Genomic DNA, 17,724 nt, shown 5'->3' with positions numbered 1-17,724 from the left:
TGTGTATAAATCTGACACCTTTCACCAGAGGTTTAATGGAGTGGATGATGCTGATGTGCACACAGAGAAAGGCTGAAGTTGCCTGACACATCTCACCGCTTTCCTTGTTCATTACAATCCAGGCACAACACCAAAAAGCGAAGAAGCATTTAGGGGCAGCAAGGTGCCAAATATTCACCTGCTGTAGTCGGCAGATTTGGAAGCTCCTCTGAGAATGTCATCGCTCATGCTCAGCAGAAATAGTGCTAGGTGAAGGGAGGTGGGGGGACTGTGTCTTTGTTTGCACTGAGTGAATGGAGCAGTGACTTAAAAAACATTTCTACCTAGGGTAAGTTTAAAACTTGTGTTTTTATATTTATTTCACATTTTAGGTCATACTTCTTTTTATTAATTTCACACACTCATTTTTAATTTCCCTGTTGTAAGGGGTTTGGGAAATGGGTCTATCCTTACTTTGAGGTAAATCACATAATTTGAGGCCCAGTAGAGTTTTTTGGGGCAGACTATGATCAGCTGGCTTTCATTGTTGATTAAGCCAACTGCATTTAATATCATCCTCATCCAGTGTAATACTAGAAACCAAAGAGCATATTTAACTTACAGTCTTTAAGTTATAGTCTTTAACCTAACAATACAGCAAGCATGGACAACACAGTCTGCTCCGTGCCAGTCTAAATTAGTACAACACTGAAATACTTTTCCATAATACTGCAAGCTATTCCTGCACTAATAAAACCTTTGAATAACTCGATATCATTCACTGAAGAAGGCATTTCTAGACATTGTTGAATGTTCTTCTCCATGTACTCCAGCTTCCTCCCAAAGACGTGCTTTTTAGATTAACTGGTGCTTTTGAATTGGCTGTAGGTGTGAATGGTTGTCTGTTTCTCGCAGTTAGCCCTGTAATTGAATGTTGACCTGTCCAGAGAGTCCTTCCACCCACCCTGAATTAAATAAGCAGTTAGGAAGATGAATGGAAAGCACATTTTAGGAATTTCTTGAAATGTGATAACCTTGTTGAGGCAATTTTCAGTTTTCTATAAGAAGTAGGAATGTTAGTTACAGACCTAAATGTTTTAGATATTGATGTTTCGTATGAAACCTAATTATTTTTAACTGCTTATCAAACTTGGGAGGGTGTGGATGGTTTTGGGGGGTGGTTGCTTCCTGCCCAAGCTATCACAGAGTGCAGGGCCAGGTACACAGGTGTGGTGTATGAACAATATAACAATAATGAGTAATTATAGCACAATAAAACTTAGATAATTTGAAAGTGGTGAGTGGAAATGCAATTGGGGCTTGTGTACAGTTTAAGTTTGCAGAACGCAAGAAGGTTTTGTTTCCATGCATAAAAACAGAATTCATATCATTCAGCTGATATCATTTTTCTTCAGAGAATACTAGGGGGCGTATTTTCTGTATTGCATGTTAGTCCCATTGCAGTTGCCTCCTAGATGGCTGGTTTTGACTCAACTCCTAGACAAATGTGGTCTCCTGAAGTCCTGCAGTGCACCAACTAAAGGAGCTTAAATGGAAACTGCATTGCAGATACTTTTACACAACTTGCCTTTAAATTAAAGAAGCTGGGCTAGACCCACAGGGCTGCCCATACCCTCTCCAGGGAGACTCACCTTAATTATTAATATATTCTCCAACATACATGATGCAAAGGCTCAGAGTAGTGGCGTGGGCCTATGGTCGTATTTACATGAGATCTCTGTTGATCCATTCTTAACGAAGCCCACCTCAGCACTGACTCTTCCCATGGAGGCCAACATGGGGTTTACAGAGATGGAATGGTGGAGAGAGATGGATGAAGAAAGAGGAACTACAGATTAAAAAGTGTGAATGCACAACTTGTCTCAGGGGTGTCAATATCAGAGACAGCTGGGCTCAAGAATATTCTGTAGTGATGCTTAAAGACACATCTGGAGCTTTCTCTGTGTATTTGTGTGTGTATGTGTGTCAGAGTGTGAGAGAGAGAGAGCTCTGCAGGGGATATTTCCTTTTTGCAGGACTGTGTCTGTACATAAGTGTGTCCTAAGCTGTGCATGTGTATGTGCTGTGATCCTGACAAGCAGTTGTCATCAGCAGAATGTCTTGAGGGGGGTTTCTTGGAAATGGAGCCAAAGAAAAGAAAGAGGAGAGGAGGGATGGTGTGTTGAGGTTGTAATTTCACCCAGAGGGGACGTTGTCACTCCATAACTGCCACTGACACCCTGAGTGTCCGGGGCAAAGTGTGGGGTGGTGGTTTGGAGTCGACTTCCAGACCTCCAGGGCAGCATTTGCTGCTCACACCCAAAGACGAGCTCTAAAAGCAGGGTTTCTTCTGTTGCTGTGTCAGGGCAGATGGGTCTTGACGCTTAAGGTTGTTTAGTCGAGTTGCCGTGCGGCAGCAAACATGGATGCGATATCAACCCTGTTAAATGGGTATGCCAATGCAGGCATGTGGGTTGGCAACACTGGAACTTGCATGGATATTGTCATATTATGCAAACACACTTACGTATTCTAAAACTGTCATCACACAAAATCGCACACTGCTAAGAGGTAATTCTTTGCGGACACACGTACGTGGCGTTTTGCATCCCATTTCTCTTCAGTCATGGGTTGAAAACCCTGCTTTATTTTCTGTTGTGTCTGTTGTTGTTGCCCTATCAGTCCATCTCACAGCCCGGTATATTTAGAGGCAAAGCACTATCAGAGCTTACAGCTGGCCGCCTCTGATTCAATTCTGACAGATCTACAGCGTTCAAAGCAATCTCCTCTCTTTTTGTCTCACTCATTTGCCATCTCCACCTCCTCTTGCTGTCTCATCTCCCTCATAGTCCCATGTTTTTCCTCCTTTCTTTTCACTTCACTGCTTCCATCTCTTATATTTCTTCTCTTTCTTTTAGCTTTTTCCATTATGTCATTTGCATACCTGTGGGCACTCTCAGATCTGTTTACTGATTTTCTTTATGCATCTCTATTTCTTCCCAGCTGCTTGCAAACCATTTTCATTTTCTAGTCACATCTTTACCATTTTCTCAAATAAGCAGTATATTACTACCCTGGTGTCTTTTCTTCAGCATTTGGTCCCTTTCTGAGTTCATTTTGAGGTGCTTTATTGCCGCCGTGGATCATGAAACTCTGTCTTCAAGCCAGATTTTTCTCTTCTCGCCTCTCTCTCTACTTCCCTTTCAATTTTCTCCATTTCTTTATCATCCACAGTGCCTATCAGGTATGTTTTCTCTCCTAGGCAAAGAAATGAGAGCTCCATCACTTTGAGTGAATCCATGTTGAAACAAACATCAAACAAGGCAACTTCTAATTTGGGAAGAGACAAGCAATTAGCTGCTATTACATCCTTGAATCTGTGCGCAAAGGCAACCCTAATCTCATTAATCATGAACAATGGGGGCGGTAATAGAGAAGCATGTTTATGCAAATTCTCCAACACAGTAATCTCCTTCATGCTTAATAGCCGAAACAGTGGTGATGCCTGAAAAAACAATCCCCCCACCTCCTCCTCCTTCTCTGCTTAGCCTTTTTACCTGCTTTTATTCCTTCCACCCCTCCTCTTTCTTCCTTCTTTTTCTTTCTCTCTGCTCTCATGTCAGTTTTTCCATCCCACCCTCCACTGCTTTCAGAAAGTGTGAGCCAGAACATTTCGAAACTGAAGATAAGCATCGATCCCAGTCCTCTCAGACCCTTTCAGTTTGATAGCAAATAACCCTGAGATGGTACGGGACATTGAGTTTTACATCCCGCCTCCTGCTAACACCTCCCCTCTTCCATCTCTTGGCAAAGTCCCCAGCTCATTCCACGTCGCCTTCATCAATTCTCCCTATTTCTTCTGTTTTTATTCCTTTCATTAGCATTTTTATTGTTTCATTGCTTGCCTTCTCCCCCCATAGGTGTCTGTTTGTATCTATTTCTTCATTTCTCCTCTCTTCACCCCCCCATCCCTTTGCTCTTATTGTTGTTTGTTCAGTATTTTACATTCCAGTCATTGATCCAGTAGCCATACATGATTTGGAGCCAAATATAGCCCAGAAAGACATTACAAGATTATCTCCCTGCCTCCTCTGTCTCTCCCATGTGCTCCTCTTTTTTCCATCTTTTCCTCTCTGTTTTAGTCTTGTCATCTCTCTTGAGTTATGTGCCACATTCAGATAATGACGATGACAATGATAGCGCGATGAAAAGTGTAGTAAGGATGAATCAGGGGCCATGGTAATGGTCAAAAGCATGTGATCCGTAACAATTATTGTTAAGTACAAATGGATCGATTGATTAGCATGCTCACTGTCTGGCTGAAAACCTATTGATGAACTGTGATTGAGGTCAAAGGAATCAATAGAGTAAAAGCTTGTGTAAAGGCTGAGATATAAAACATCAAGATTAAACTTGCTTACATTTTAAATGAGGTGGATTTATATATATATATATATATATATATATATATATGTATATATGTATATATATATATGTACATACACACACACACACATATGTTTTGTTTTTAAATTCAGGAATTTTATTTGCAGAGTATTTTTAGATACTGACGTTACCACTTTTTAGGCAGGTCAGAGTAGGACATCATTTTTTTGACTTTTTGCCAGATACTTCTGTTTCCTCCTCCACTCCGGAGACATTCACAGAAGTTAATTTTGATTCTAAATGGGCTGAAGGTGTAGATGTGAATGGTTTACTGTCTCTCTGCGTCTACTGTGCATCATTTCTCTCAACCCATTTCAGCTGGGATGGGCTTCAAGAAAAAGCATAGACTGGATTGGATGAACGTTGACCTGTGACAGCTCCATGGCAGCTGACAGGCAGAGATTGACTCTATATTAAGTTGTTTATTTGGTTTTTAAATGTGAAATCCACTTAAATTTACACGTAATGAGTAAAAGCAAAAATAATAATAATAAAATATAAAAGACAAAAGATAAATAAATAAATAAATGTTAAACACAGTCAAGTTGAATACCTTTTAAAATCACAGAGTTTTTCTATTTCTAATTTTGGTGATAATATTTATAAATGCTGAATCTGGTGTTTGCAGACAAAGCTCATTTCATCAGCGGACGAAGACCAAGTGCCTTCATGTGTTCTGAGGGTTGTGGGAGGGGTTGAAGGAGGAGTGTGTGTGCATGTTAACATGTGTGTGTGTGCGCGTGTGTTTGCCTACAGAAAGAAGCAGAACAAGCTTAGTGTGTTTGGTCTGCGTGGTGGGGAGCTGTCCATTGTCACCGGTGCTGAAAGTGTATTGCTGCTTCCCCACTTAAAGGGGAACGCATTTGATAAAGAGGAGGAAAAGAAAGAGGAAGAAGAAGGACAGAAAAAGCAACGAAGAGTTCATGAGACTGCTTCATTACTGCAACCCCACAGGCTGTCCGCAGAAGGAAGTTTCATGGAAACTTGGAATGTAAGAGAATCTCTAATAAGCTGTAGTTGTCTTACTCGGACACCAAATTTTACTTCCTCAACACACCTTCTTTCTCTCTCTCTCTTCCTCTCTTCTCTCTCTTTCTCACTCTCACTAAATGCACATCTCACTAATTTGGACACGCACAGAGGTGAGCTGGAGAAGGCAAAGAAAGAGCGGGGGAGGGAAAGCAGAGAAAAACAGAGGGAGATCACCATTCCTCCTTTCCCCTCCAGCTTAGGAAGACGAAAGGCGACGGAGTAAGCCTCTATCTTCTGCTCCTTTTGCCGGTGTTGGATACATATACTAAGAAGAAGTTGTATTGATCTGAGAGTGCTGCTACTGGTGGTGCTGACTTGGACCTGGAAACCCTGTCCTGCTCTGGCCCTGCTCAGCCTGCTGCATCCCGGGTCGCTGTCAGGATGACAGGGTGTGCAAAACGCTGCAAACAAGGTCTTGTCAAGTTTGCTGTGACCCTTCACAAACTGGTCACTGGGACTCTCATCAAAGGTACGTATGTGCTTGAGCCATGGCTATATTCCTAAGTTCTTGAATTTGCACAAGTTGCTTGCTCAGAAAGTGGGTGCTGCAGACAGTGATAGTGTTGCAGGAAAGCCTATTAGCACACAATCAGAAGTGAAAGTTCAGTCCACTTCATTGTTCATCTTCAGCTCGTGCAACTCTTTTCTTCACTCTCCGCGGCATCTACTCTTGTCTGCTATTGACCTCGTTCTGTTCAGTATGTTCTCCACAGGGGGGGGGGGGGGGGGGGGACTGAAAAAGACAGAGATGAAGGGAGTAAGAGACTAATAGAGAGGAGAGATAAAGTTGATACAGAACAGAGTGTGTGCGAGTGTGCTCCTGTGATAAATGTGAGTAATAAAAAGCGTCGGTGTGGCAGCGGCGGGGAAAGGAGTTGCACACACATGTCGAGAGGAAACGAAGGGCTTTACTATTGTGATTTATTAGTGGTTAATATGTGTGTATGTGCTTGCATGTTTCTTGTGTCTTCATGTTACTGGCCTGATGTTTTTGTGTGCGCGCGTGTGCAGCATTAAAGCGATCCATTTTACTGCCGAAGCAGGAAAGCAGTGCAGGCAAAAGGCACACAGAGCCGTGCTTCAGAAACTGTTTGCAGCATAGCAGCTGCTTGAAGGCACACGCACAAGCCTCCTCAAATGCACACATACACACAAACACACACATACTTACTGTATAATACTCTTTGAGCCAGCTGAAATTGTTTCTGGTGGGATGGGAAATTTCTAAGAATTCAGTGAAACACATACAGTAGATGCACAATAGGCTTACTCAAATGCATGCACGCACACACTCACAAACATGTCTGTGGATGGCTCAAGCTTTCAGCCACAGTGGGTAGAATTGCCCTCGAGGTCTCACACACTCATAACGTCATGAAGGAGCTTCTGCTGAGGTTTGGTTGCATAACAAATCAGTCTTTAGAAGACAAACCAAAAGAGCAACCAGCAGCAAACATAAAGTGCTCCCCTGTCATGCTCACAGGAAATAAAATGCACACTGAGCAGAAAGTAATCACAAACATACACAAATGAGCACATATATGTAAAAAAAAAATAAATACACACGGTCAGTACAACACCCACACAGACAAAAAGGAAATGAGCTGCAGGGAACCAGAGATCTGGCTCTGCAAAATATCAGACACATTGAGGTTCAGGCTCATACGCACACATTGTGTTAACTGAATATGAAAAGAAGATGTGATATGAAGTGGCAGATGAACACTATGAACACTGCAATACTAATTACACCTAGGCTTCGTGCTTGAGCTTTGTTTTTCTGAAATATTTTTTCTTGAGTGCTGGGATCCATTTCAGATCACTTTCACAGTCTGCATCAGAAACTGGATAGTTGTAAACTGGGCGGTTATGAAGCCATTTGGAGAAAAAGGAAAGAGAGTCTAATGTAATGCCGTCTCATTTGGCTCACTGTTTTCCTAATGGTGCTTAATTGTATCTGAAATTCTAATATTTGTTTTCTTTTTAAAGATCAGAATTTTAAATAACTGTATGTGCTGGTGATTTTAGGGTAAACTCCAGAAAACCAATGCACTGCCATTGAGGGACTTTTACTGTGTAGTAATGTCTCCTACAGTTTCTCAACTTATAAGCATCCACAGCTTGTTAGCTCCATGTGCTTATTTTCTCTTTCCTTCTTTAAGAGCAACTAATACTACCAAGAATTACAGCTGTTACCTCTGCACAAGAATGCTCCACTGATCAAAACTCATAAATTCAAAGATCAGATCAGTATTTTACTCTCCCTTAAGAATTATTCGTGATCCGTGAAGTAAAAAATATCATCTACTGAGATATTGATCCAGTCATCCATCCATGCAACCATCTGTCCATCCATAGCAGCAAAGTCCTTTTCTGTTTTTTTTTTCTGAGATGCTGATGGTAAAAGGGGACTAGGGTTATTACTTTCTGCAGCCAAGAGGCCTGACAGCATTTTCAACACTTCACTGTAAGTTACAGGCTCTTTTCAGATGACCTTTAAGAGTCAGCATTTTAGGACACTTTAAGAAGACAGTAATAAGCTGCGGGGGACAGAATAGTCTGGTCCTCTCACTGGTAACATGATTTTTATATCAGTTTTTTTTTAAACCAGTAGCAGCATGGCTTTGGAAAGAGAAAATACTTCAAGTGTTTAAATGTATTGAAATGAATTGTAAACACAGGTTTGCTAAGGATTTAGCTCTGTAAAGGCTTTCATAGCAGCACTGACATCTGCTGGTACCTGTGGGAAAATACGAGTTTACGGTGGGGAGAAAATAACATTACATTAAATCGCTAAATTCATGAGTGGTTGTCTTAAGCCATCATCAAATCAGTGACAGCAAACCTCACTAAAGGAATTATGCTTCTGATGTTGCTAATCCCATTTCCCTTTTTGAAATTCATGGCACAAATGTGTTTTGTTACTCTGCAGGAAGACAGGAAAGGGACATTAAGGACTGGGATAAAATAAAATAAAATATATATGCAAATCTGTCCTTTACATCTCAGTAGGACTTTTATGACAGGCAGTGGAGCAGAATTACTTAAAAATTCTCTCTTTTACCATAAAGCTCTCTGACTAAATCAGACTCTGAGCTACACAGCAGCTGAAGTCAGGTTTCTTACTAACTAAATTATAATACCTAAAGCTTTAAGACCTGTAAACATGCTTCTGAAGAACTAAGTTTATCAAAGTCACTTAAGCTCTTTGACACGGCTGACCTTGAAATGGCAAAACATTATGCATGACGTTAAAGACATGAGATACTGCTTGTTACATTTTAGATAGATGTAAAGAAAAATCAGCTAAGAATGAATTTATGCAGTTCAAACAATTAGCAGCTCATTGTGTAAATACTTTGTTGAACATGTTTAAAGATTTATAATAATTCACATACAATGTGGAAAATAGACACTTTTTTTATTTCCATAAAACCGATACAAAAAATAAAAATGTGAACATAAAATTGGAACAAAATAAAAACAGAGATCATAAAATTGGAACTAAGTTTCTGTCTGTGCACCTAATGACAGTTCAATGTGCTCCGTTTTCTTAATGGCCCTACTGGGGACTCCATTGTCCTTAGGTGGACGATGACAGTGTGACCTGGAGGGGTGTGATTGGGAAGAATAGACCACCAGATCGGAACCCGAGTCATGTTTTTTTGGCAAACCTCTGTGCTAACAACAGTTTGTCCTGCTCAAACACCAACTGTTAAGCAGAAATGTGCACTCGGCACAACGCCCAGCATCCAGTAGGCCTTTTGCAGCCAGGTGTGAAGCAGCAGGGATGAAAATCAACACCTCTAAGTTTCGGAACATCTGCACACTGGGTCGGGGCTGAGCTGCTGCCCCAAGTGAAGGAATTTGAGTATCTTGGGGTCTTGCTCATGACTGAGGGGAGAGTGGACCAGGAGATTGAAAGGGGCATCTGCAGTGATGGGGACACTCTACTGGTCTGTTTTGGTAAAAAAAAAAGAGAGCCCAGAGTAAAAGCAGAGCTGTCATTTTGCTCTTGCCCCCATCCATGGCCACAATCTCTGGGTAGTGACAGAAAGAATGAAATCAAAGCTGAGGATGCCTCCTAGGTGAGGTGTTTCAGAAATGTCCTGCAGGGACAAAGCCCTGGGGCAATCACATACCATGCTGAACCCAGACAAGTGGCAGAAAATGATGGATGAATGGGTGGACAGTGTATACACTGAATATGATGATTGTAGACTGTTGGTTGTGGGTGTGGAGCTACTGCAGGTGGGGAGTGGGCAGCTAGGTGAAAAATATGAAGTGCGATAAAATTGTTGTTTTTTTTAAGGTAAAGGTATTTTTTAAAAATTCAATACTGTCACCCTTTAAACTTAATTCAACTATTTTGTTAGTAAGTCATAACAACTGTGTAGTCTCCAGAGAAAGAACAATAAGAGGGAATCATTTAACATCATTAATCATTTAACTATTTGCAGACCAAATTATTTAAAAAGTTTCTATTTCTCAAATTCTACTAAAAAACATGCTAACTGGGTTGCTCCAGCGAGTTTAGAAACTTTAATATATCTCTGATGCTGCCTGTCTCGTTTTAGCCAGAGTCCTTTATCTTCGGTGTTTCTTGTCAGTTTAAAAAAAAAGTGTCTAAATAACATAAAAAAAAATTAGAAATTAAAAAAAACATACTAGTTGAATTTTCTGCTTCCCAGAAATCTCTGCCTCTCTTAAGTTCTGCTTTTTTCTTCTAGCTGCAGGCTGTAAAGACTAAATCCCTTTCATCACTTTGGTTTCCCTCTCAGTTCATCTCTGCCTGTCAGTCACTTTCTGCATTGCCTTAGCAGTAAACTTCTCTTCTGCTTCCTGTCATCTCTGAAAACCCTGTAAACATCCTGCCAAGCAGCTCCAGGCTGTAAACAGCCTGCTTGATTTCACTTTTTCTTTTCATGCAGCCTGCCCTCTGGTGCTTCCTCCTGGCATACAAAAGCAACCTGCCTGGATGTAGAAATGTGCGCTCGGCTGTGGTCTGGGCAAATGCGATGGCACCTGATGGGAGTCATCAGCAAACAAAACCCTGTTTGGCTGAAAATCCCCAGCCACGCAGAGAAAATACTAATAAAAAATCTCTTCTTATCTGCAGGCTGAATAAGGCAAGAACCCCTGAAACTACTTGCTTCTCACAATAAATTGAGCCCAATTCGTGACCTGAATCCAGTCTTTCTTTATGTGCTTTAGAAACAGGAGGAGAAAAAGATGTTGGTGTTCACTAATGAGAACAACCCAGCATGATTTTTAGTACCCCAATTATAAATGGCTAATAATATTAGGTGACGAAGACCAGAAATGACCTTTTAAAGAGAACTATGTATTCATGTTGTTGAGAATAGATTCCTTCATATAGATCAGAGCTAAAGAGAATATAGTTTGTAATTTCTTTCAACATTATAATATTGCGGTTAATGGGTGTAAGAATACAAAATAGAAAATAGGCCTGGGATGGGGACAAAGAACTGAGGTTCAGGGCAGGAGGACAATCAACCCCCACCCCCAGGACACTAGCAAGAGTTACTGAGGGTGAGGAGCAGACAAAGGGCAAACGGGCACTACCATAAAAGGAGATGGGGGTCAGGGTGTCAGCACCCTTGGCCACTGTACTAGTGTATTTCCATTGTGGGGGTGTTTACTGTATAGGGGGGAGGAGACCAGAGGTTATAACTGTAACTGTTGTGTGGAGTTCTTTAGATCAGCCTTTAGCATAGGAATGCAGTGTGCTGATCTCCAGATGCACCTCTAAGAATAATGAGTAATAAAATGATTGTGTAAAACATGGCAGCATCTTAGCGTGATCTCTACCAGGACCAAAAGAATCGCAGAGACCAGTGTTGTCTCAACAATGTTTATGAGTAATATCCATATGTTGTATTTGTGTTTATCAGACTGGACAGCAGAGGGCATCAGGTTACTCTTTCTCTCTTTCCTTTCCAGATTACTGTAACCACACATTCCCACATTTTCAGAGCAGATTAGAGAAAAATGTAGTGTTTAAAGCTTTAAATATTCACTATCTCAAAGTGCTGGCACACGAGGCAGCTTTTCCTTTGATGGCTGATGCATGATGGACAGCAAGGCGGATTTTCAGACTCAGGGTTCACAGTTGTCAGCCACAGTGACCTAGCTGTGCATTCCTCATAAGTACTTAATGAAATATTCACTAACTCCTCTTTTTTTCCATCAGATATTTGCTCCAGGCTCCCTCTTGCTTTGAGTCGGGGGTGGTGGTGGTGGGGGGGGGGGGGGTTGGCGACTTGGCTCGTATTTGTATTCAGAAAAGAGGAGGAAAGAGTAAATAAGAACAAAGAGCAAGGAGGAAAGAAAAATGAGAAGATGGATGAGGGTGTGCACATGATTGCACATTTTTGCACATATGCTCTGAGTTGGATATTGATGTGTGTGTGCTATTATCTCATTGAGTGTGCTCGACAACTGCGTGCGTGTGTGTGTGCGCGTGCTGCTTAGCTCCAAAATGCTGTCATATCACTTTTAATGTGCCATAGGGGACACGGCGAATATTTAATACAAAATATAATGCATAATAATTTTTATGAAAAAGGCTCTCTGAGGTGGGGACGCCACTCTCCCCCCCTAAACGCTGTAATCAATCCCCAAGCTGCATACAATTAACACCTCCATCACTTTCATCTGCAGTGAGGAAGGGAACGAGACACAGAAGGGGAGAGTCAATAGAGTTGTTTGCATTCAGTTCACATAAACCACTGGGGCACTGATGAAGTAAAGAAATAAGACCTGATTCCCTTCAACAAAAATGTCAATTTTATATTTATTTACAGATGAATACACTCATCTGCTAACTATCTGCTTCCAGGAATAGCAGGCCGGCTAGTGAAGGCTGAATGTGTCTGAGAACAGTAACACCCACAGGCAAGGTGACGCTGTCTGCAAAACATTTATGGCAAATGAAGCAGAAAATATTTCAGCCAAGCTTAAGAGTAAATGGATAAACAGCTTTTGTGTTAGTGCGTCTCTCAGTGTTAATGTCCTGTGCAACTTCACGTCAAGCTGCACAGAGCTTAAAGAGCCCTCGGAAATGTGTCATCTGTGTATCGACCCGGGGGGAAGAAGGTTAGATGGTGTTTTTCACGTTCTGACAGGCGACATAAAGTTTGTGTGTGGCGTATGGCGGTGAATTGTTTTGAGAGATGCACTGTGGGACAGAAAAACAGCAGCCATGGCCTTGAGGAGAGGCTGTTGTGATGGAGAGAGTCTAAAAGCAGCAAAGATTCACCAACATGGGCTCTTGTTGTTTTCAAACAGTACAACGCGGTTACAGCTGTTTTTAGGCTAAAATATACATTGTTTTTGTTACACATACATGTTTAAGATCATCAAATACATTTTAATATTAGGCAAAGATAACCAGAGTAAATAGAAAAAACTTCAAAATCATTATTTTGTTTTTTAGAGCCATTCAAAGGTGATGTTTTGATATTGATTGTGATGAGCTGGGGTGCTAGTAAGCACGATTACTGAGATTAACAGCACGGTTTAGATAACTTATCGTTCAATCAGATAAAAAAAGTATTTGGACAGTTGCCTCTGCACACCACTACAGAGGATTTTAACTCCCATAATCAAGATGGGATTTAATTGCAGACTTTCAGCTCTAACTCAAGGGGATTAACAAAAGTATTGCATTAATTATTTAGGAAGGCAGTCATTTTTATACATAGCTTTCCATTTTCAGAGGTTTAAAAGTAACTGGACATATGACTAAAAAAACAGTTTCACATCCAGGTGAGGCCATGACTAATTACACAGATAAAGCTTCTGGAGTTGAGTTTAATTGTTGAATTGGCAGCTATTCACTGGAGCGCGCAATAGGAGCTCTTAAGACATGTCGATGCAATGAAGGAGGCCTTCGACGTGTTGAAAAACCAAAACAGTTTGGTAAATTCTTAAACAATAAATGTACTGGCTGGCTCAACAGCACTTGCGGAAAAACCATGGGGGAAAAAAAAGATAGGTTCAAGGTTCTTTATTTGTCACATGCATAGTTATACAAGTATAACACACAGTGAAATGTAGCCTGACACGCTCCTTGACATGTGCAAAAAAATTGGGGGGGGGGGGGGGGGGGGGTGTAGAGGAAGAACATTATATATATATATGGAGGGTGAAGGTAACGGTGGTAATCGGAGCACTAGGTGCGGTGACTCCCAAGCTAGGCGAGTGGCTCGAGCAGATCCCGGGAATAACATGAATAGACATCTGACTGTTTTACAGGATAGACAATATAAGCATATTTAAAATTAAAGGAATTAAAATGTACATTGTGCCTTGGTTTAGTGTCTGGAAGAGTCCTGTCTCAGTCAATTATAGATGATGTGAGAGGATGACAGGAATAAGAAAATGTAGTCAATTCAAGAACACTCTTGAGGAGGTAGGCGCATGATTGCCAAGGTCTGCTATGAAGAGATCAGTTCATGAATGGAAATATGGGGAGTTTACAAGCAGGTGAAAACCATCCATTGCAAAAACAGAAAGGCCAGATTAGAGTACCATCAAAAAGATCCTGCATAGTTTTTAAAGAATTTTTGGACTGCTGAAACTGAGATTGAACCTAAATGATGGGAAGTGATGAGTGTTTAGTAGGAACTGCTCACTGCTTTTACATACATAAGCAATGCCCATCTAAAATACCACATAGTATATATATATCTATATATAATAGTATTAGACAGTCAATAAGACTATCCTACCATGCTTTTTGAATGCTCAAGTCAACTGAGAGAAGCTGTTGATAATTCTTGTTGCGTTTACCGCTACAATCGACCCCTTTCTCACACACATGTGATCGATTTATAGACTAAGATTGATTATGGTGACTTAAAGACTTTCAGAGATCCTGCTTTGTGTGGCCAGCAGCCTAAATCAGCAGATACTTATGCTGCATTTTTATTTGAACACAGAGCACACCAGCAAATATTAGCTAGCATGATTTTTTTTAAATGAACAATAATAAAATCAAAGTCATGAATTTTCTCCAGTTAACAGGAAAAATGATAAATCCTTCTATTTTTTTTTATATTTGTGAAGTTATAAACACAATTTCTTTCACTCCTGGTGTGCTGGTTTTGTAGCAGACATTTTAAAAAGGGAAATCTTAAAGCCTGAACAAACACAACTGCATGTCTTAATAGGGGTTATTTGTGTTTTTATGATTTTGGTGAAATGATCCTTTACATGATGATTATGCGGTATGATATAGTCATAGCAACCAAATTACTCCACTGGGCCTTTTATACACTTTGCTTTGTGGTCTGTGTTGGTGCAACTAACACATGCTTGGCTTTGTTAAAGGAAAACCAACATGCGATTGTCTCTTTGCTGCAGAAATAGTCTGCTCTCCGTGGCGCTACACGTCTTTCCCGTGTCTGGCAGGATCGTTGAGCTCGTCTCCTTTGCTTCTCACTTCAGTAAATCAATCTGTTTGTCCTGATGACTCAGATGTCACTAAGCCTGTTAGGAGCCAGTCTTCAATCTTGCTTCCTAATACTGCATCTAACTGTTCTGTCTGTAGCTCTCCTTCTTTTCCTCCTCACCTACACCCCTTCGGCCCTCCCTCCTAGAATTACTCCCATCTGGTCTTCAGAATATCTGCTCCTGTTTGTCTTGCTGTCTTCTTGCCACTTCCTATACTCTTTCCTTCCCTCTGCATTTCCCTCTCTCTCTGCCCTAATCTCTTCTCCTCTGTGCGGTTATCACTATGACAGATTCCATTCAGCCTTCATCTAATAAGACCGGACAGCAGCTAACCAGCCAATTTATTATTCACTGCCTGTTCACCACTTTCTGTGCTTGTCAACACCGTCTGTATGCTGTCAAACGCTTTCTACCTTTCAACTCCACAGTCTAACCCCATGTACTTTTCCTTTGCCTCCATTCATTCACCCAGGCTGCCGTCTCAATCCCATAAAAGGTCTGTTGTGTAATGGTTAATAAATGATGAGAGAAGGGTTGGCTGGCACTCAGAACGATCCAACGAAGGCTGGACAGGACTGAGTAGCAGCACACACGATGTCAAGCTAATGTCTTGGAAGGGTTTGGCACTCGGCCTAATGTGATGAACCTGTTGCCGTTACTGTTACTGGACTGCAACTAAACAGTCTAGAGTGCTATTTTAGTTTCACTGTATTAAAATGACTAGAAAGCTAATGGCTCAGTTAATCCGTGTTTGTTATTGTTTAAAGTATTTAAACAAAGGTGATGATTTACAGTAGCTCCATTTCTTAAAGAAATCCTTTAATGATCAGGTCAGCTGATCATTAAAGGATGATTGCATGAATTATTCATGTCATCTTTTAATAAGCTTATGCATTGTCACAACACTTTTTTTTTGCCAAGCTCTCGTATGGATGGTCAGAGAATCATCAAAGTCCAGCACATCCCAAAGATGCTCAGTGGGGTTGAGATCTGGACTCTGCGGTGGTGAACCCATGTGTGAAAATGATGTCTCATGCTCTGTGAACCACTCTTTGATTATTTGATTGCTATGAAATCTGGCACTGTCATCTTGGAATATGCTTGCACCATCAGGGATGAAAAAAAATTCCACTCATGGAAAAAACTGACCATTCAGTTTATCCAGAAACTACACCTCCAGTCCAGGGGAACGTTCTTACCCATTTCCCTTAGCTGAATTTTTTCTTGGCCTTGCAGTGATTTTTACCCGAGTTAATTTACATGAATGACAGCAGCATCATTACCTTAAGACAGACAGCTTTGTGTAACCAGTTTAATCATAGTGATAATTGTTCCCTACCTGAACAGACTAATTATTCCTTTTTCACATGACTACAAATCGGTCCCCAAGAATAACACAATGTTAACCCAGTCTGTGTGCCTCCCTAAACAAGAAATGTTTTGTGCTTAACATAACCAGACTTTAATTCTACCTATGTAAAATCAGAGAGCTGTTTTTGTAGTTTCTGGAGGCAGTCATATATAATTGATGGATCTGAAACTCTTTTCTCATTCTCCAAAACAAACATTGTATTTTTTTTTTGTTTCATTTTCCACGATGCTACTGTCGTATTGAGAAATGGTAGATGTACAATTGTCATCGCATTGCCTCAGGAATAACTGTCAAGTGGTTACAATAACTGTGACAGCGACCACTCTGACTGTGAAAGTAAATGTCATTATTTTTCTGCCACCATTTAACGTGCTGACGCCTGGTTGATGACTTTAACCCCTGTCCAATCGATGTCATGACCTCTTTTGGGCAGCTGTTCACAATCGGCTGATGCTGTCTGAGCCCAGTATTTCTTCACTTTCTTCATTTAAAGTGCTGCACGATGGTGACATGACTGCAAAATGACATAGGTCCTTAGCAACCTTGCTTTTACATAGGAATATCAACAAAACACAGCCACTTAGTTACTTGAGATGAGTAGTTGAACAATCTTATTGAGTCAAGTCCCTACAAAGTCACATCACATCAAATCAGGCTTCAGTTATATGCAGACCTTTGCTAATCTGTGTGAGAGTGCTCATAGTGGTCCAAGTTGGACCACAATTGCTTGGAGACAGGTTGGCTTTCACCAGGCGACCTCTACCGTCACCTTGCAATTGCCAGTTGTTACCCACGAATTGAGACTGCTGCATGCTAAGTTTTTGACTGCCAAGTTTAGTCACCTCAACTACTTCCAATCAATCTCCAAATGCAAAAAAACTCAATGCAATCACTGGGAAACCACTAATTTTTCCTGGCTGCATGGAGATGTCTGTCCTAGTTTTACTCCAGTGTGACTGAATGAAGGCAACACTTAGTGTTGGTGTTCTGAGGTTTAAAAATCAAACCTCCACACTCAAAACAACCTGAAAATAAACACAAGATTTGCCCAGACCCTCTGACACTTATGCACTTTCATTGGAGCTTTCCAAACTGATTTCAAAGGACAATGTAGAAAAAAATATACTATTTTATAATAGCACTGAAAATATTGCTGGGTACAGATGGCTTATAGTTGCTGCTGGTTGCTACAAAAAGGAAGCCAGCGGCAGGCAAGTCCAGCAGTTCGATGATCCATCTCCCATCTGTGGACTGTTCCGAAACAGTGCAATATTGTCTTTGTTTCCAACAGACAGGAGTCATAACTCCAGTTCTAACTGAGCTGAGTTGAACATGTACATGGAGGCGTTTGCGTCATTGGAGAAGTGATTGATGCTGCAGCTTTTCCTGTGCAGATGTTCTCACTGTTTCTGGGT

At 41.0% G+C, this 17,724-nt stretch overlaps 1 protein-coding gene across 1 annotated transcript in view; it reads left to right on the top strand.

Annotated features, from left to right (window-relative positions):
• The first annotated feature begins 5,240 nt into the window (after positions 1-5,240).
• kcnip1a (Kv channel interacting protein 1 a) overlaps positions 5,241-17,724 on the top strand; it is a 46,999-nt gene continuing 34,515 nt past the window's right edge. Inside the window, exons 1-2 of the mRNA XM_026194562.1 lie at positions 5,241-5,416; positions 5,653-5,926. Of these exons, the coding sequence (XP_026050347.1) occupies positions 5,839-5,926 (88 nt within the window). The 5' untranslated portion in view covers positions 5,241-5,416; positions 5,653-5,838. The remainder of the gene's footprint in view (positions 5,417-5,652; positions 5,927-17,724) is intronic.

The sequence above is a fragment of the Astatotilapia calliptera genome, chromosome 2 (assembly GCF_900246225.1).
Source record: "Astatotilapia calliptera chromosome 2, fAstCal1.2, whole genome shotgun sequence".
NCBI classification, from domain to species: Eukaryota; Metazoa; Chordata; class Actinopteri; order Cichliformes; family Cichlidae; genus Astatotilapia; species Astatotilapia calliptera.
This window is presented reverse-complemented; position numbering and strand designations above follow the sequence as displayed.